The sequence below is a fragment of the Mauremys reevesii genome, linkage group 8, assembly GCF_016161935.1.
Source record: "Mauremys reevesii isolate NIE-2019 linkage group 8, ASM1616193v1, whole genome shotgun sequence".
NCBI lineage: Eukaryota > Metazoa > Chordata > Testudines > Geoemydidae > Mauremys > Mauremys reevesii.
Genome location: NC_052630.1, coordinates 348,205 through 369,241, shown reverse-complemented (window position 1 = coordinate 369,241; position 21,037 = coordinate 348,205). Strand labels below are relative to the sequence as shown.

Sequence of the window (21,037 nt, the reverse complement as noted above, 5' to 3'; positions counted from 1 at the left end):
TACAGAAACAGCTTGCTGCTCTGTAAAGCTTCAGTGACTTTTGCAGGGTAGTAAATGACCTGGTTCTGTCCATTTCAGAAACAGAGGAGATTGGTGATGAGGAGGTTTTCTCATGGTTGAAGTGTGCAAAGGGGCAGTCCCATGAACCAGAGAATCTTATGCCAACACAGATCATCCCTGGAACAGGTAATACTTGAACTGCTTCCTTCTGGTTTCCAGATATCTTCTTCCCTATTTTGGGAGGCAGGAGAGGAGGCAGTGTGATGGTTTTGTTTTCTAGTTGTCTCCTTATTTGGGAGGGATCAGGGAGGCGGTAATATGGGGGGAAAGACATTCTCTTGGAGGAAGGTGGGGAGAAAAAGATGAAAATAGTGCAGATAAGAATAAGTTGCTAATATAAGGTGATAAAACATTTCCAATATGCTGCTCCTAAGATTTGCAGACATGAAGCACATGACTCTTGTTTTAATTTTCAGAAGTCTTTTCAAAAGATATGAACCAAATGCAGTTTAATTTGTGAGGACGGTACTAGTGCTCTTGTCCTCTGAAGGAAAATAAAAGTGTTCAGTGTTATAATGACGTCTCTGGATTTTGAAAGCCAGTCCTGTGTGTGCATAGTTATGCAGCACTATCAGATTAACACATGTCTCTTGATCATGAAACCTTTAAAATTTAGGATTCTTGTGACTAGTCAAGGCCTCACTTCATAGTTTTTATGGGCATATATATTAAAACTTGTAACTTTCTTCCTAGCTCTTTACAATATAGGAGACATGGTACATGCAGCCAGAGGCAAATGGGGAATTAAAGCCAACTGTCCATGTATTAACCGACAAAACAAATCTGTGTTGAGACCTGCTGTCACAAATGGGATGTCACAGGTATGTGAGCTGGGAATCCGTGGATAGAATTCCTATGCTTCACCTTTGTGGACTCTGAATATTGCATTCATAGATTTTAAGGCCAAAAGGGGCCATTAGATCATTTAGTCTGACCTCTGTATAACATGGGGCTTAGAATCTCAGTGGCTTCTGCTGGATGTCTTGACTCAGTCAGGATTATCGCAGAGCATCCCTACTGCTGGCACCCAGAAACTTGTTGAGGTAAGAAGCATGTCGTGCCCAATCTTTGCTAGCTGGATGTCTGTGCTAGGCTTTTTTTTTTTCTTCTTTAGAAGTTATGGTAAAAGACTTATGGTATCTCTGCCAAAACCTTGAAGGAAAAGTACAATGGGGAATATGCCATAATGCATTTCCTTTATTTCTCATGGCTTTCTGAAATATTATGCTGATTTGATATATGCATAGATTTTGTTGTCTCTTTGGTAAAATTAGCAGGATGATGATGATGGGGGGACTTCAAACATCCACATATAAGCAGTAAAATAGCACAGCAGGACAAAGTTTTGAGAAACAATTCTTGACACTTGAAATGATTGACTGCTTTTTGGAATAGACAGTTCTAGAACACACAAGAGAAGACACTATTCTCTACTTAATCCTAAGTAACACAAATGAGTTAATTCAAGAAGGAGTAGTAGCTTGAGCCACTAAGTGATAGTGACCACATTATAATTAGGTAGTTTCAGCATCCATGGGGGAGAAAGGGTATCAAAAAATGACACTAACTTTTAAGAAGGGAGACTTCAATAAAATGAGAAGGTTAATCAAAAAGACTGTTTTTTACTTCCTTTACTTTTAATTTTAGAGGTGGCATAGATGCTACTTACAAGAACAATAAGTCTCAAAAGGAATGTGTACTGATGAAGAAAAAGGAAATGAAGAAGCCAAGGGATAAATCATTATGGCTAAATGGTACATTAGAGACGCTATTTGAGCCAAACAAATCCTTCCACATTTGAATATCTGACCCTAGTGAAATCATTAAACATGAGTATAAATTACACCAGGGAAATGTGAGAGGCGTATTAGAAGTGCCAGAAAGTATGAGCATATTGCTGAGAAGCTAAATTATTTCTTTGCATCAATCTTCTCTGCAGTGCATATTAGAGATATTTAGTCAAACCTGCTCTTTTCTGGCAATAAAGGTGAGGTACTATCAGAGACTGAGTTGTCAGAAGAAAAGATGCTGGAACAAACGGATGATTTAAAATAAGTCACCAGGCCACCTAGCAAAATATGTAATCTCTCATTAAAAACAGCTACAGTCCTAGAGGATAGGAGGGTGGCAAATATGTTGTACCTATATTTAAGAAAAATGTCTGAGAGCAGCCTGGGGAATTGCAGACTAGTAAGTGTTATATCTGTACTTCGCAAATTGATTGAAACAATAATTAAAAATATAATAGTATAATATTTTATTGGTTATGATTAAGGCTATGTTTTAGTCACGGGTATTTTTAGTAAACATAATGGACAGGCCACAGTCAGTAAACAAAAATTCAAAGCTTGTGACCTGTCCATGACTTGCACTATATACCCCTGACTAAATCTTAGGGGGTTGCCCAGGGGTGTCACTGGTGCTTGGGGGGAGAGGGGCGGCAGCGCACAGCCCAGGACCTCCGCTGATGCTGGGAGGGAATGGGGATAGTTGACAGGGCTGGCAGGCTCCCTACCTGGCTCCGCATCTCCCCGGAAGCGGCGACATCCCCCTCCCTCAGTTCCTAGGCGGAGGCATGGCCAGGCACGTCTGCGTGCTGCCTTCACCCCAAGCACGGGCTCCGCAGCTCCCATTGGCCGGGAACCACGGCCAATGAGAGCTGTGGGGGGCAGTGCCTGCATGCAGAGGCAGCATACAGAGCTGCCTGGCTACACCTCCGCCTAGGAGCTGAGGAATGTTGCTGTTTCCGGGGAGCCCCCCAAAGTAAGCGCTGTCCAGAGTCCTCACCCCATCCCATGCCCCTGCCCTCTCCTACACCCAAACTAATGCTGCTGCTGGGGGAGGGAAGCGTGGTGGCTCGAGACTGCCCCAGCAGTGGCCGGTGCGACTGACCCAAAGGCTGCCTGAGCTACATGGGCGGCTTCCGGGCCAGGTGCACTGGCTGCTGCGGAAGTCTTAGAGGTCACGGAAAGTCATGGAATCCTTGACCTACGTGACAAACTCGCAGCCTTAGTCATGATATAATAGTCTAACTAGCACAGTTTCTGTAAAGAAAAACTCTCTCTAATCGGTTAGAATTCTCTGACTGTTTCAATACGGTCATGGATAAAGGAGAAGCGGTTGATTGTAACTATTTAGACTTTCAAAAGACCTTTGATAAAGTCCCACTCAAGAGACAGCCAAGGAAAATAATCATTACTGAAAAATAAGCTACAGTACTGTCGTAAGTCAGAGTGGAATTAAATAGTTAATTTTCATCCTGGCAAAAGATTACCATCAGGGTGCCACAAGGTTCTGTAATAAGTCCAGTGTTTAATACGTTTTATTAATGATCTGGAAAGGGGAGTGAGTAGAGAGAGAGCAAAATTTTCTTGTAATAGTTATTTAAATAAGTCTGAGAAGATTGTTAGGAAGTTGAGAGACCTAACCACTCTAGGTGAATAGGCAGCATGATGACAAATGAAGCTCAATGTCTGCAAGATGCAGGGAAAAAATTAAACTGCAATGGACTTTACAAGGTTCTAAAACTAAATAACTCTGGAGAGGGACCTGGGTATCATTGTAGAGCAGGGGTCTCAAACTCAAATGACCACGAGGGCCACATGAGGACTAGTACATTGGCCCGAGGGCCGCATTACTGACACCTCCCCCCTGCCGCCCTCAGCCCTGCCCCCACTTCACCCCTTCCATGAGGCCCCGTCCCTGCCCCACCTCTTCCCACCCCTCCCTGCCCCCATTCCAACCCCTTCCCCGAAATACCCACCCCAATTCCGCCCCCTCCCTGCCCCCCTCCGCCCCCTGCAGGAGGCGTGCGGAGTGCAGCGGGGGGGGTCAGGGTGCAGGGTACAGCAGGGGATTGGGGTGCAGCAGGGGGCTCAGGGTAGTGGTTTGGGGTGCAGGACGGGTGTGGCAGGGGGTCAGGGTGCAGGGGGTGGCAAGGGGCTCAGGGCAGGGGGTTCGACTGCAGGAGGGGCTCAGGGGGCGGGCTCTGGCCCAGCGCGCACTGGGGGCAGGGCAGGCTCCCTGCCTGCCCGCCCTGCCCTCGTGCTGCTCTGGGAAGTGGCCGGAACTTGGGGGAGCAAGGGCACAGGGGCATGTGTTGCTGTTGCTTCAGGCACAGCCCCCAGCATCTCCCATTGGCTGGTAACGGGGAACCGCAGCCAGTGGGAGCTGCTGGGGGCAGTGTCTGAAGCATCATCAACACATGCCCCTGCGCCTCTCTTCTCCCATGTTCTTTCCGCTTCCCGGAGCAGCGCGGGAGCAGAGCTGCTCTAGGTAAACACTGGGGGATGGCGGGGGGGGGGGGGGCTGTGAGGAGGTCGCGGGCCACAGAAAATAACTTTGTGGGCCGCATGTTTGAGACCCCTGTTGTAGAGCTCAGTGAAGAGGCAGTGTGGTCTCGTGGATAGAGCTCTGGACTGGCACTCAGGAGTCCTGGGTTCTATTCCTGACTTGGTCACTGTGGGGATAATGATGCTTACCTTTGTCAAGTGATTTGAGATCTACTGATGAAAAATACTACATAAGAGAGAGGCATTTATTATTTCCTATTCACTTAATGAAAAGCCCCGCTCAGTGTGCAGCTGCAGGAATGGAATGGGATTGAGAATAGTATAGAAAATCCTATAATGCCTTTGTTTAAATCAATGGATGCTGGATTAGATGAAGTGTGGATCTGATTAGTCTGGCATTTCTTATGTGCCTATGTTTTATTGCCAGTATGAAATATTTATTCAGATTTCTAAAATGGGACTATGGGCACCTATCCCGAAATGCCTAGTCCATAAAATAAAAACACGAAATAATGCAAAAAGACTGCTCATAAATATATCCTCATGTGTTATGTAGCAACTAAAGACCCCAGTTAGGTATCAGAACCCCATTGTCCTTGGCATATGATAAACTGTGAGCTCTTTACAGCAAGGACTGTTTAAGCATGTGACAAGAGCTGATGAGTGGATAAGGGGGGGGGGGGAAAGGGGGTGGTTTCAATGTTACTTTGCCCTTCTGAGCTTCCCATAATCTCCATATTTATTGGGATTGGGGCTCCACTGTGCTAGGTGATAGAGATGGATGCATGCAGGCCTGCCCCAGATTAACAGTATAAAATAGCATATTGAGAGCTGGAGCAGTGGACACAAAAAAAAAAATAATAAAAAAAAATTGTACATTACATTTTATTCACTTCCAAAAATGCATTCATAAAAGTACAGATCTGATTGGTCACTGAACATTCAAATCATGAAGGTCTTCAAGCCATTTCAAGGATCTTCATGGCTTTGGAGTTAGAAAATCAATAATCTCCACATTCTTTTAAGATAAAACATATTAAGCCTTCTACCAGCCTCACAGCCCACCCTAGTGATAGATTATCACCATGTCATATTGTTGTTGTCTGGTTAATTTTTTCCCCCCGGTCCATCAAAAATGTAATTCCCTTCCCAAAGTCAGCATTTGACTGCAGCATGTGATATCTTTTTTGTTTTTAGCTTCCCAGTATAAATCCTGGTGCATCAGCCTCTGGAAGTGAGGGCACCTTCTCCAGTGGGGCAGGGGCAGTAGGGTTGAGGCAGCTAGAAATGGACGCTGATCCTAAACCTGAGGACACAGATGGAAGAACTGAGGAGTCTGCGAAAACAGAGACCTCGCCAATGAGCAACCCCACTGAAACAAAATCTAGCAGGCCACTGTGTCCAGAAACATCCCCCTCATCAGCCTTGCACTGGCTTGCAGATTTAGCAACACAAAAAGCAAAAGAAGAAACAAAAGGTGAGGAAACGATCTCCCCCTTAATGTTTGGGAGCAAAGGAGTGCTGCTTGGTTACCATCCTTGGAGGGAGTCCCTAGTGCTTAGGGAAGACCAGGGTTGTTCCTCTGCACTTGCCTCTTTGGATCTTTTTTCTTTAAATAGGGGTTAACCATGTAGAAACCTCCTGAAAGAGATTGTGAAGTAACTTACATGCAGGAGCTGGAGGGATATGGGAGTGGGGAGGGAGGCTGGAGGGGTGGGCATATTTATCCAGTACCCATTCTGTTATATATGCTGTGTCTTTTCTGTGAGAGTATGTAGAAATGATCTCCTGATGTAAAGTCTGATTAACATTCACTTCAGATAAGAATTAGCACCAGTTTCCATAAAGTAACTAAAATTAATTTTAGTGTTTGGCTTGCAATATAAAAAGTGCATTTCCTAAACACCTTGAGGCTGAAGGTATGCTTAAGGAAGGGGTGTTCCATTTGAAGATTTAAAAAAAAAAAAACACACAAAACTAAACATCAGGAAAGAAACGTTTCATTGCAGAAATATGTCTTACAGGATATAACTGTTGAGTGTGACCTATTCACAAAGGCAGCATTACATTCAAGACAGGGTGGGCTAGCTCTTCTATACTGTACGTAGCTAGAAGTACAGGCATTATAGCACACAATTTTATATTTTGTTCATGGTTATCAGTGATAGACTTTTTTTTAACAATCTCAGAAAATCTCTTCTAGTATTGTCGAATATCATTCTTGAGCCTTAACATCCAGGTAAACTGAACTGTGGTTTGTCACAGGATTATAGTCTTCACAGGACTTTGCCTTTTGTGGATCTTTAATGATGTTTGTCTCACCCAGTTGTGATTTGTCTTCCTTACAGAAGCTGGATCCCTGAGATCGGTGCTCAATAAAGAATCCCATTCGCCCTTTGGATTGGATTCCTTCAACTCCAGTACAAAGGTTTCTCCATTAACCCCCAAACTGTTTAATAGTCTCTTGTTGGGCCCAGTTGCATCTAGTAACAAAGCTGAAGGCTCCAGTCTCAGAGATCTGCTACACTCTGGGCCAGGAAAGCTGCCCCAGGTCCCACTAGATACAGGAATTCCTTTTCCTCCAGTCTTTTCTGCAGCTTCCACGGTGAGTAATGTTGTCTTTCCTGCCTTTTTTCCTGCAAAGGGGACTGTTCTAAGGGGAATTCCTTAGGGTCTATCAGTTTTATCTATATTTGAACAGAATTATTTTGGAACATGTGGTAGAAACAAAAGCATTATTTTTCAAAAGAGCTGTAAGATTTAACACAGTTGTTAGTTTTATGGGGCTTCATCTGGCGCAGTCATGGAGAAATTCTGCGAGGGAGGAAGCAGTTAGTTAGGTACTGCTTCCCCATAAAAGCTTGGTTTAGGAGCAGTCTTTTCTCAGAGGTCCTGCTTTATTTAAGTCCATTTTATCTCTGGTGTTGGTTGTGGGGATCAAGCTACGGGGCGAACTTCTAGAGGTGATTAGGTAAATCTAGAGTCTGAGTGTCATGAGAAACAATGCAAAACTTTCCTCTTTAAAAACACCTTTCTGTCCAAAGAACGACACACCACATTGACACACACCCTTCTACTAAAAAAACCAACCCCAACAAACTTCTGCTCCGAAAAAATTAATGAAGAAAACCTAAACAATCAAAACCAAAAATGCTACTCCAACTGGACTTTTTACTCCAAAAAGAAAAGTCAGAGGTTCCATGAAATCCACTAGGGACTTAGCTGTTGCTGTTGATTTTTTTTATGTGGAATGTACTCAGATTATGCTGATGGCTGGTGGCAGACAGATAATGCAACTGAAGAACAAGGATATAGTGCCTGTCTAATATTTATAGTAGGATACTTGAACTTTGCATCAGTTAGGGAAGATGGGATCTTAACAACTTAAGTTGTTTGCCATTGGTGGAGAGAAGAATGGAATGTGTTTAAAAGGGAGAGGCGGTCATTGCCACAGAAAACCAAGGCCAATAGTTGTGAATAGATTTTTAAAAGGCTCTGAAAATATTGACACTAAGAATATATGTAGTTTTGCAGACTAAGATGATGCAGGTGATCATCACATGCTTCAAAGCAAAGGGATTGCTTCATGGGTCAGGAAGGAATGTCCTATACTCACCCCATTTTCCTTAACCACATACTCTCCCTAGCAACACTGTGACGAGGTGTGTTATGGTTTCTTCGTATTCCTCAGAGAATTGGCAGTTTTCATTGCTGTTCTTCAAATGCACAGATAGGGCACAGTTAAGATTAAGTGCCTGGTGGTGACGCCATGCAGTATCCATATGATTAAAACAGTGGTTCTCAACCTTTTCCATACAGGTACTGAACCAGGCCCCCCTGACAGTTAGCAATAAGGGGCACAAAATCATGCACCTGAAGAGAAGCATTCAGAGCAAGCCAGTGCTGGTCAGTGAAATAGACTGAGTAGAGTCAGATGCATCAAGAAAAAATCTATTGTTGCTTCTCTGAGCTCAAACAGTCAATTAAATAATTTGCTATGTGAAAGCTAGTGAAGTTCAATATGGAGTGGGGCTGGCCAGTAAGATATCAGACGCCTGTACTAGGATTTCCTTTATTAAAATTCACAACTTTTACAGCCTCTTTCAGTTTCACTTGCATCTGCCTTGCCTCAAAAATTTCCCAGTGAATTGAACAGTGAATCCAAATGGCTTGGAGTGCAATCAGCAAGGTTCTAGTAACAAGGTTACAGTTTTTTGTTGTAGTTTGAGCACCATTAATGCAGATACACACAAGCCCTAACTGTAGAGGACAGTCCATGGCATTCCTAACCTTGTACTGATTTGTTCACCGGTTCTTCTGCTAACGGAATTTCCTTGACAGAAAGGAACTTGCATAAGGAGAACATCTCTTTGATGTAACAGAGTTATCCTTATGTAAGTTATGTAAGACTAAACTTGTCCTTTGGGGTTGTATCTTCTAGGGGGCCAAGAGCAAAGCCAGTCTGCCCAACTTCCTGGATCATATAATTGCTTCTGTGGTGGAAAATAAGAAGACATCTGATGCTGCAAAGCGAGCAAGTAACTTGGCTGATACGCAGAGAGAGGTGAAGGAAATGGTAATGGGATTAAATGTGCTGGATCCACACACATCCCATTCCTGGCTCTGTGATGGAAGGCTCTTGTGTCTTCATGACCCCAGCAACAAAAACAACTGGAAGATCTTCAGGGAGTGTTGGAAACAGGGCCAGGTAAGAGAAAATAAATAGGCAGGTTTTCTCATTGGACACCCTGGTGCAGGTGTTTTGAAAGTAGTATTGCACTTATAGCCTGTGGGCTACTTTAAGCTCTTCTACTCCTGCTCTTGAAGGTCCATGACTGAGCAATTTTGTGTGAAGTATGAGGGAGGGTATAAAATAGAGTTGAATTTTGTGGCATTCCATATGACTATTTGAGAGGAATGTTTCTTAACATATAGCAACAGATGCCATTAGGTTACAAGTGTAGATTTATCTAGTTACATATACATTGCTTCCTCAGATCCATTTGGGATGGGGGAGGATGTGGAATCAGACTAACCTCCAAGGACAGCTGCACATTGTCTGAAACTGAAATTTGATTTGCTGACTTTGCCTCTTAATAGTTTTTTTTGCTTGATGTGCAAGGATTGGATTTATATGTAAAAGGAAGCTGATTTCAGGTGTCTTTCTTCTATGTGGTGGTGGTCAAGAATATCCCAGCTCTTGAGAATGAGAGAGATTTGGCTGAATGTGCAATAAATTTGGCAAATCATGGAATGAGCACCTGCCTTTCTTTCCCCAGCCTGTGCTGGTTTCTGGAGTCCATAAGAAGCTGAAGTCAGAGCTCTGGAAACCAGAGGCCTTCAGCCTAGAATTTGGAGACCAGGATGTTGATCTGGTGAACTGCAGGAACTGCGCCATAATTTCAGATGTGAAAGTGCGTGACTTCTGGGATGGCTTTGAAATCATTTCCAGTAAGTGCAGGCTGATGGCAGAGTAGCACATTTCATTATCTTACTTCCCTCTTCCCCCTCACCCCCAAAAGGTAGATATTGTGTTCTAACTGATGCCCCTCTTGCTGTAAAGTCCATGCCACTCCTTAAATAACTGTGGGGCTCACTACAGAGTGGATGATGGAACGGTGGAGAATAAGGTTAGGCCAAGTGCAGCTTGGCCTATCCAACTATTTCAAACAGCAGATAACTCAGGTTTACAGCAGTGTGTATTGATGCACCATCAAAGTGGATCAGTATCATAGGAGATCAGTACTCTAATGTTCCTGTTTAGAGACCCTGGGAGATGTCTTTCAATTTCTCTCCTACTGCTTTTTGTCTTTACCTCTTCTGTGCTGTTATAATTGCGTCTGTGGGAAAGCTAAGTTGAAGCTAGTTTTACACTTCACATTGATAACAAATCTCTGCCTCCATTTTTGCCTTCCCCGGTAATAAGTTTCCAAAATTTTGTGTCTGCTGCTATCTCCCACACTTCATCCTTGAGGCTGGCTACTTCAGCGCTCTGGAGGAATGTATGTAGTGGGCAAGGCATATTGGTGGAGGAGAAGTGTTTGAAGTGGCTCTCTGCTAGTTTCTTGAATACCTCCTTCAGATGTGGGAGGTTTGGCAACAGGAAGGAATTTTCAGTGTAATCTGGATCCAGAGATGATTTCTTGGGCAAACTATGGTATGTTGGGAGCAAACTGTAGAGAGGGAATCATATTGTCATAAGGGGCGGAAGGTGCTCCCAGACATCTTTTACCTGCCAAAATGGGCATGCATTCACATCACAGGTCTGACTCAGTGTCCTTCAGCAATTCTAAAATGTCCTGCTCTATGAATATGTTGTATTCTGTGAAACGGGGAGGTATGCGTTCCACCTGGTGTTCAACATATTGGTTGCTACCTTTGAGTAAGAGCATCACCCAGATGTATGATTGTCTAAGAAGCACATTACTCGTTCTTTGCATTGGGCAGAAAGGATTTTGGGGTGGTTTGGAAACAATCCAAGTTGGCAAAAGTGATATAGGGTGGCATTTTCAAAGTCACTCAACATTAACCTAAATCTGCTGCTGTTGAAGTCAATGATAAAACTCTGACCTCAGTGGAAGTAGAATAAGAGTGAATGATTAAGAAAACTCCACCTTTCAGGCCCAGAAAAGTTCTGCAGGGTGAGATTTAGTAGGTTAGAGGGATCCCTCAGCCTCTGTTTTGGGTATATGGTGTCTCTCCCCCTCATTTCTTTGATTAGTCAAAAACTTTTTGTTTTTGTTTGTATATTCTAGTAGCGCCTAAGAGCCCAAACTGAGGTCAGGGTCCATTGTATGCTGGGCAATATACAAAGTCTCTGCCTGAAGGAGTTTACAATCTAAATAAATAAGACAAAGGGTGGTGGAAAAGGATGCAACATGCTGAGTAAAATTTGTCTGTCTCTTGCAAGAGCGTCTGAGATCAGATGATGGGCAGCCAATGGTACTGAAACTAAAGGACTGGCCTCCAGGGGAGGATTTTAGAGACATGATGCCTACGAGGTAAGTGAGCTGAAGAGCAGTACCTACAGGATACTGTGTTACACTTGTGCTTATTCAGCAATATAGTTTTGTTGGTGCTGTTGTCCTACTCCTGTATTCTCTGCTGTTCCTCTTTAGGTTTGAGGATTTGATGGAGAACCTCCCACTCCCAGAGTATACCAAGAGGGATGGCAGACTGAATCTGGCCTCTAGACTGCCGAGTTACTTTGTACGGCCTGATCTGGGTCCCAAAATGTACAACGCATATGGTATGTGTGAAAAGGTCTGGAATGGCCTTTTTTTACTATTCTTTACCACGTTGTCTCTGTCCTTTGATCTGTGTCCAGTGGACAATTGGAACATACAGAAAGCTAGTGCAATGAACTGTCCTACAATGCATTAGCTTGTATCATAGTGTTGGTCTAATAAGATACTTGTGCCTTTAAATTTGCTTATTTTCTTTCTCCATAAGATGTCGTGTATATATTTGGCTCCTACTAGAGTCATAGAATATCAGGGTTGGAAGGGACCTCAGGAAGTCATCTAGTCCAACCCCCAGCTCAAAGCAGGACCAGTGTCCAACTAAATCATCCCAGCCAGGGCCTTGTTAAGCCTGACCTTAAAAACCTCTAAGGAAGGAGATTCCACCACCTCCCTAGGTAACCCAGTCCAGTGCTTCACCACCTTCCTAGTGAAAAAGTTTTTCCTAATACCCAACCTAAACCTCCCGCACTGCAACTTGAGACCATTGCTCCTTGTTCTGTCATCTGCTACCACTGAGAACAGTCTAGATCCATCCTCTTTGGAACCCCCCTTTTCAGGTAGTTGAAAGTAGCTATCAAATCCCCCCTCATTCTTCTCTTCTGCAGACTAAACAATCCCAGTTCCCTCAGCCTCTCCTCATAAGTCATGTGCTCCAGCCCCCTAATCATTTTTGTTGCCCTCTGCTGGAATCCTTCCAATTTTTCCACATCCTTCTTGTATTGTGGGGCCCAAAACTGGACACAGTACTCCAGATGAGGCCTCACAAATGTTGAATAGAGGGGAATGATCATGTCCCTCGATCTGCTGGCAATGCCCCGACTTATACAGCCCAAAATGCCATTAGCCTTCTTGGCAACAAGGGCACACTGTTGACTCATATCCAGCTTCTTGTCCACTGTAACCCCTAGGTCCTTTTCTGCAGAACTGCTTCCTAGCCATTCAGTCCCTAGTCTATAACAGTGAATGGGATTCTTCTGTCCTAAGTGCAGAACTCTGCACTTGTCCTTGTTGAATCTCATCAGGTTTCTTTTGGCCCAATCCTCTAATTTGTCTACTGTGCATGGCGATAGCTCTTTAGAAATGTGTGTAAATTTATAGTGCGGAAAAAAAACTAGTATTAATATACACAAGAATAGTGATATGTAGCTTTAAGGATCAGAGGAGTACCCGTGTTAGTCTGTATCCACAAAAACGAGGAGTCCGGTGGCACCTTAAAGACTAACAGATTTATTTGGGCATCAGCTTTCGTGGGTAAAACACCCACTTCAGATGCATCCCACGAAAGCTGATGCCCAAATAAATCTGTTAGTCTTTAAGGTGCCACCGGACTCCACGTTGATATGTAGCTTTGTATTCCATGACTGTTAATGCACTAGGAGGATCTGATGACCTCAGTATTGAGAATTTAAGCTACTTGTCTTGCAACTCCCTAAGGATACCTTTACTCACAGGGAAAAGCCCCATTGATTTAAATTGAACTACTTATGTGCTTAAAATTTAGCATGTATATAAGTGTTTCCAGTATCAGGGGCTAGAACTGTGTATTTAGCAGACTTTTTTTCTTAATGACATAAAATCATTGTCTCTCCAAAATGTCTTCAGTGTTAACAATGAAAAGTTATTTAGGCCTTCAATACATTAAAGAAATTATTGTAAACTTTTTTGTACAGTGTCCAAAAATTTCAAAAATAGCATAAAGTTAGGCTCCTGACCCCATATTTAGAAGGGAGGGATTTTCAAAGCCATCCTATGTGATTTAGTAGCATAAGTCCCACTTCAATCTACAAATACTGATGGAGAAATATAGCCTAGTCGAACTTCATCTCTTATACTGAACTTCCACAAGTAATCAGAAGTGGGGTTGGGTTGCAAATATATCAATGTCTGTTCTCTTGTCAAACACAAAAGTGACTGTTATCACAGTAAGAATGTTAATGAGGCTCTGGGCTTGTTTTTTTTAGCATAGAAGAACATTTTAAATGTGAGATTTCTGATCAGAAAAAAGATCGCTAATATCTGAAACCTCCACTTGAGAAATTTAGGACTATAAAGTGGAAAGAGAGTAAAGAACTAGCAATATGTAAATACAATCTGATTTTGAATTAAAAACAAATTATTTTTTCTTCATGTTTAAAAAAAAAAAATTATCTACCCACAAAACTAAAGATGATTCTTCAAGCATAGCACATACCTCTGCCCCCACAAAGTAGGCACATGGAAGGAAAATACTGGCATAACTTTAAATTGAAAAGGTTTTGCTAAAAGTTTAACTTTGTAAGATAGATACGGTGCAGGTTTTTTTATAATCAGGGTAACTAACGATTGGAAGGAACAACAGGTCTAGGGATAAAGTGGATTCTCCATCTCTTCAAGTCTTTTAAAACGGGATTGATTGTTTTCTAAAATATATGCTTTAGCATAATCACAAGATACTGGCTTAAATCCAGGAATTGCTGGGAGAAATTCCATGGCCTGTTACATCAGAGGCCAAACTTCCAGCCATAAAATCTATAAACCACCTCTGTACAGTCTTGAGAAATCAGAGTCAGACTGCTTTGTTTCTTTACCATAGTGACATCAAAAGTACCACATATAAAGGAATTAAAACAGAGGTTTAAAATAATGTAGTTCTTTCCAATCTTTGTTTATGGTGCTTGGTGCTACTCAAGCAGTGTGATCTGAAGGTCATATTTTTCAGGATTTTGAGAAAATTGTCTTACATGTTTGCTTATATGGCACCCAAAGTGTTCCAGAAATTGTACAGACAGTAAGAAATCAGGGTCCCTTCCCCAGAGAGCTTAGTCTAATCAGGCAACATAGAGATGGAGGATAGGCTGCAACCAAAAGCAAACTGATTAGCAGTGAAAGCTAACTTATTTTGTCTGATTTTAATTATTTTTATTATCTCTTTTGTTAACTTCTTGGGTGGATGGCGAATGAAAGGGGATGGACAAATTTATTTAAAATACAGTGCTAAATTTTAAAACAGTGATCAGTATCTTTTTCCTCTCTTAGAATGAGTTTGTAGGACTCTTTAAATAGCAGGTAATCTTTTGAAATAAAAGCTCATACATACTTCAGTGTTCTATGCTATTTCAATACAAGGTGTTCGTAGAGAGCAAACTATGCATTTTGGTGTCTGTTTTTTAAAAATGAAAAAGTCTGTCACTGAAGACTTGAAGGTGGCAATTTTGCAACAAAAAAACTTCAAAAACAGACTCCAAAGAGAAACTGCTGAACTTGAATTAATATGCAAACTAGATACAATTAACTGTGGCCTAAACAAAGACTGGGAATGGTTGGGTCATTACACCAATTGAATCTATTTCCCTATGTTAAGTTCTCCTCACACCTTCTATGGGCCATCTTAATTATCACTTCAAAAAGTTTTTTCCTCCTGCTAACGATAGCTCATCTCAATTGATTAGACTCTGCCTGTTGGTATGCATACTTCCACCTTTTCATGTTCTCTGTATGTATAAATATCCCCTGTCTGTGTGTTCCATTCTATGCATCCGAAGAAGTGAGCTGTAGCTCACGAAAGCTCATGCTTAAATAAATTTGTTAGTCTTTAAGGTGCCACAAGTACTCCTGTTTTTTTTGTGGATACAGACTAACACGGCTGCTACTCTGAAACCTGAGTACTCACTGTTTTACTCAGCCTAGTTATGGGTCCCAGCAAAATAAAAAAGGAATAAATATTCACTCTGAATATACTATGAAGGTAGCATGAAAACAGAAAATACTTATTAAAATTATTTCTCTGTGTTCATACACAGACCTGAAGAAGAGCTCTGTATATGCTCGAAAGCTTCTCTCTCGCCAACAGAAGTTGGATCCAATAAAAAGATACTGCCTCACCCACTTTGACACTCTAATATCCAGGGACCAAAATGGTTACAAAACCACTGCATCCATATGCTTCTTGACAGTTTAAACAACAAGAAAAAGGGAAAAAAGCTTGAGATGTATTTAAATTCTATAAATGCATAGCTATGACCTTTGCATTTTAGTCCATAAACTAAAAGTATACCTACTTCTGGAAAGAAAATCCTTTTTTCTTGTCCTGAGTTGGCAACGCTTTCATATTTAAAAATTTTAGACACCCGGGTTTGAAAATTCTGTTCTTCTTCGAGTGATTGCTCCTATGCATTCCAGTTAGGTGTGCGCGCCGCGCGTGCACAGCATCTCGGAACTTTTTTACCCTAGCAACACCGGCGGGCCGGCTGGCGCCCCCTGGAGTGGCGCCGCTATGGCGCGAGTTATATACCCCAGCCGGCCCGTCCGCTCCTCAGTTCCTTCTTACCGCCCGTGACGGCCAGTTGGAACTGTGGAGTGCTCTTCGTTCTCCACGACCCTAGCTGTCGCTTCTTGTTTGTATATAGTTAGTTTAGTGATTAGTTTAACAGTTAGTTAGATAGTTAGTGTAAATAGATAAGGTAAAAGGGGTTTTTTTCCCCTTTTGCCTCACCCGGGGCGGGCTCATGCCCAAAGCACCGGGCTTTAAGCCCTGCGCGGCGTGCCAGAGGCCTATGCCCATCGGAGACCCGCACGACGCCTGTCTCCGTTGCCTGGGCGAAGGGCATAGAACAGATAAGTGTTCGCTCTGTTCTACTTTTAAACCGCGGACTCGAAAAGAGCGGGATATCCGCTTGAAGCAGCTCTTGATGGAGGCATCGCTTCAGCCACCGGCACCGTCCGTGCCGGCACCGCGAGCTGCCTCGGTGCAGAGCGCACCGGCGGCACCGAGCCGCTCCAGCTCCGCGGCACCGCCGATTCAGAAAGCGGCTACGAAGTCTCCCGGACTTTTGACTCCGGCGCCGCAAGGCCCGTCGAGTCCGGCGCCGCCACGCTCCCCGGTACCGTCCGTGGTTGAGTCAACGCTGGAGACATTCTCCTCTGTGCGAGAGCTGATTCAGCTCATAGAGGCACCAGGCCTCCGGCCCCCGGCACCGCTGGTGTGGGCTGTCGTGTCGGCGGGAAAGCCGGACAGAATGACCCGGCCACCGTCCCTGGACAGGCGACATGGACGACGCACCCAGTCCCGGTCTCGTTCCCGGTCCTACGGCAGGTCTCCATCCCGTCGCTCGCCATCGCGGTACCGATTGCCGTCGAAACGTCGGTCGCAGTCCCGGTACCGCTCGTCATCGCGGTACCGGTCGTACTCCCGACGCCGCACGAGGTCCAGGTCGCCATCGCGTCGGCACCGTCAGAGGTCACTGTCCCGGCACCGCAGGTCTCAGTCCCGGTCGAGCTCCCGGCACCGGTCGAGCTCCCGGCACCGTGACGGACGTCACTCCCGGTCACCTTCCCGGTACCGAGCGGAACAGCATCGCTCTTCCCTACCATCCGGGGACGGACTGCCTCACTCTGCAGCGCACTCTGTCAGCGCCTCGGCACCTCCATGGCCATCTCGGCCCGCGTCGGTCGCTTCTGGGACGGAAGGCTACGGACTCCTGCCACCTACCCCACAAGGCCATCCTCAAGGGGCACAGCCGTGGGGCTTCTGGGTTCCATGGGCCCAGTATGAGGCTCAGGGGGTGCCCTTTCCACCAAGGCCTCCCGCGTCCGAGCGCAGGGTTCCAGAGGCGACAATCACCCGACCGGCCCCTTCGCCACCGGCTGCGGATGCTATACCGTCGGAGCCCCAGGGCCACGCGCAGCCTGCCCCCCCCCCCCCCCCCCCGACGAGCACGCAGCGGACCCCTCTTCGGAGGCGGTCATCCAGGGCTTGTCCTCCTCGTCCTCGCCTGATGAAGCGGTGGCCGGAGCGTCGACAAAGGAGCCTCCACCCATCGACTTAAAGGCTCACCAAGGCCTCCTTCGCCGCGTGGTGACAGCTATGGCCCTGCCGATAGAGGAAGTACAGGAGGACAAGGACCCCATCACAAACGTCGTTGGGGCAGACGTGCCGGTGCGAGTTGCGCTGCCTTTTGTACGGACAGTGCAAAAGAATGCCACCACTATCTGGCAGACGCCTGCGTCCATGCCTCCTACAGCCCGTGGCGTTGAACGCAAGTACTCTGTCCCTCCCACAGGCTATGAATATCTGTACACGCATCCGACCCCGGACTCCCTGGTAGTCCAGTTGGTTAATGATAGGGAGCGGCACGGACAACCGGCCCCTGCGCCCAAATCAAAGGATGCATGGCGTATGGACCTGCTAGGCCGAAAGGTCTATTCCGCTGGAGGCCTACAAATGAGGATAGCCAATCAGATGGTCCTCCTCGCCAGGTACGTCTTTGATATCTTGACGTCCCTGGCGAAATTTACGGAGCTCCTGCCAACAGCCTCCCGCCAGGAGTTCGCGGCGATGTTGGAGGAGGGGAGGAGGTCGTCTAGATCCTCCATCACAGCCGCCCTCGACGCTGCGGACTCAGGTGCTAGGACCTTGGCCTCCGGTGTGACGATGCGGCGTATCGCCTGGCTGCAGTCTTCCACCCTGCCGCCGGAGGTCCAATACACACTACAGGACCTGCCCTTCGACACAAAGGGTCTTTTCTCGGAAAAGACGGATTCTCGAATCCAGACTTTGAAGGACGGCCGTATTGCGATACGTACTCTAGGCATGCATACGCCAGCGACGCAGCGCAGGCCCTTCCGTCCACAGCCCTCCCGACCGGCCTATCAGTCTCGGTATCGACCTTACAATAGCCGATGACCGGCCCAAAATCGCCGTCGTCCGTCCGGCAACCGCCGCAACCAGGGCCAGGCCGCTTCCAAGGCCCCTCAGGGGGCCAAGCAGGCCTTTTGATGGGACGCTCGAGGACGGCCCATCACTCTCCCTACCGGATCCTTCCCCGTTATTTTACAACCGCCTTTCCCATTTCTTTTCGGCATGGTCCCAATTAACAACAGACAACTGGGTGCTTCAAACAGTCCAGTCGGGATACCGCCTGCAATTTGTTTCGCCCCCTCCTTCCCACCCACCCACCCTCCCTGTCCCTCTTCAGGGACCCCTCTCACGAGCAAGTCCTCTTACAAGAGGTCCAGACTCTGTTGAGCGTGGGTGCCATAGAAGCAGTGCCTCAAGACAGGCGGGGCAGGGGATTCTACTCCCGTTATTTTCTCATCCCCAAAGCGAAAGGGGGGCTACGTCTTATCCTGGACCTTCGCGAGCTGAACAAGTACCTGCTCAAGCCCAAGTTTCGCATGGTCACCCTGGGGACCATCATTCCCTCTCTGGATCCGGGAGACTGGTTTGCCGCCCTCGACATGAAGGACGCGTACTTCCATGTCGCAATCTATCCTCCCCATCGTCGTTACCTTCGGTTTGTGGTCAACAACGCACACTACCAGTTCGCCGTATTGCCGTTCGGACTTTCCACCGCCCCGAGGGTGTTTACCAAATGCATGGCAGTAGTCGCCGCAGCCCTACGACGTCGTCAGATGCACGTTTACCCGTATCTCGACGACTGGCTGGTTCGAGGTCAGTCCCGGCAACTTGTGATGGACCAGATGACAGAAATCCTGTCTCTCTTTCAGCGGCTCGGTCTTCTCATCAACACCGAGAAGTCCACTTTGATTCCGACACAGCAGGTGGAGTTCATCGGAGCGGTCCTCGACTCCACGGTGGCCAGAGCCTGTCTCCCTCACGCTCGACACCAGACGATGGTCTCCCTCATCCGGGACCTCGTCGCCTTCCCTACCACGACGGTGCGCTCCTGCCTCCGCCTCCTGGGCCACATGGCGTCGTGCACGTATGTCACCGCGTACGTGCGGCTCCACCGTTGTCCGTTCCAGTCGTGGCTCGCGTCGCTGTACCGGCCACATCGAGACCCCATCGACATGGTGGTCACGGTCGCCAGGACGACCCTCGAGTCCCTCAACTGGTGGCTCGACCCGGAGGTCGTGTGTGCCGGAGTCCCGTTCCACCCTCCTCGCCCGTCCGTCACTCTGACCACGAATGCCTCAGCACTCGGTTGGGGGGCCCACCTGGGCGATCTCCACACGCAGGGCCTGTGGTCGCCCCAGGAGCTCGCCCTGCACATCAATGTCCGCGAGCTGCGCGCCATCCGCCTGGCCTGTCGCACCTTTTGCACCCACCTGCAACGCCGTTGTGTGACAGTATTCACGGACAACACCACCGCGATGTTCTACGTGAACAAGCAGGGCGGAGCCCGCTCCTCCCCCCTCTGCAAGGAAGCGATACTCCTGTGGGACTTCTGCGTGACCCACTCAATTCACCTGGAAGCATCCTTTCTTCCGGGAGTGCAGAACACGCTGGCCGACCATCTCAGCAGGTCGTTCCTCTCCCACGAGTGGTCCCTCCGTCCCGATGTCGTCCACACAATCTTCCGGAGGTGGGGGTTTCCCCAAGTAGACCTATTCGCCTCCAGAGAGAACAGGAAGTGCCACCTGTTTTGTTCATACCAGGGTCGCTCGCCAGGCTCCCTGTCGGATGCCTTCCTTTACCCCTGGACGGATCGCCTCCTCTACGCCTTCCCTCCGTTCCCGCTCGTGCACCGAGTGCTCCTGAAGCTTCGGAGGGACAGAGCCCACGTCATACTCGTAGCGCCGGCCTGGCCAAGGCAGCACTGGTACACCCTGCTGCTCGAGCTCTCCGTTCGGGAACCCATCCCCCTTCCGTTGTGGCCGGACCTCATCACTCAGAACTTCGGCAGACTCCGCCATCCGAACCTGCAGTCCCTCCATCTTACAGCTTGGTACCTGAGTGGCTGACCCACGCGGAGAGGGGCTGTTCTGCAGCGGTTCAACAAGTCCTGCTCGAGAGCAGAAAGCCTTCCACTCGCTCCACTTACCTAGCGAAGTGGAAGAGGTTCGCACTCTGGTGTGATCATCGAGGTCTTAATCCATTCCTGGTCCCGGTCCCTACCATCCTGGACTACCTCTGGCACCTTAAGGAGCAAGGTCTGGCGGTCTCCTCCTTGAGAGTTCACCTGGCAGCGGTATCCGCCTTTCGTCCCTCCGTGGAAGGTCGGTCCATCTTCTCGAATCAGATGGTTTCCCGCTTCTTCAAGGGCCTGGACCGCTTGTATCCGCCGGTGCGGCACCCTGCCCTGACCTGGGATTTGAACCTCGTGTTGGCCAAGCTGATGGGTCCTCCGTTCGAGCCATTAGCCACGTGCTCCCTGCTATACTCTCTTGGAATACGGCCTTCCTCGTTGCCATTACATCAGCGAGGCGAGTTTCTGAGCTTCGCGCTCTAACGGTTAACCCGCCATACACGGTCTTCCATGGGGACAAGGTGCAGCTTCGCCCTCATCCGGCCTTCCTTCCGAAGGTAGTGTCAGCTTTCCATCTCAACCAGGAGATCTTCCTCCCGGTCTTCTTCCCGAAGCCGCATGCCTCGCCTCGGGAACAGCAGCTGCATACCCTCGACGTCCGCAGAGCGCTCGCTTTCTACATCGAGCGGACTAAGCCCTTCCGGCGTTCGCCCCAGCTGTTCGTAGCGGTTGCTGACCGCATGAAGGGAGAGCC

At 47.0% G+C, this 21,037-nt stretch overlaps 1 protein-coding gene across 5 annotated transcripts in view; it reads left to right on the top strand.

Moving 5' to 3' along the window:
- Nucleotides 1–21,037, top strand: part of KDM3B (lysine demethylase 3B) — a 111,389-nt gene that overhangs the window by 78,410 nt on the left and 11,942 nt on the right. For all 5 annotated transcript variants that reach the window (XM_039485822.1, XM_039485819.1, XM_039485820.1 and 2 more), the window contains 8 exons: nt 79–186; nt 754–881; nt 5,550–5,829; nt 6,701–6,957; nt 8,794–9,060; nt 9,632–9,803; nt 11,263–11,353; nt 11,471–11,601. In XM_039485822.1, coding sequence (XP_039341756.1) covers nt 79–186; nt 754–881; nt 5,550–5,829; nt 6,701–6,957; nt 8,794–9,060; nt 9,632–9,803; nt 11,263–11,353; nt 11,471–11,601 — 1,434 coding nt within the window. The remainder of the gene's footprint in view (nt 1–78; nt 187–753; nt 882–5,549; nt 5,830–6,700; nt 6,958–8,793; nt 9,061–9,631; nt 9,804–11,262; nt 11,354–11,470; nt 11,602–21,037) is intronic.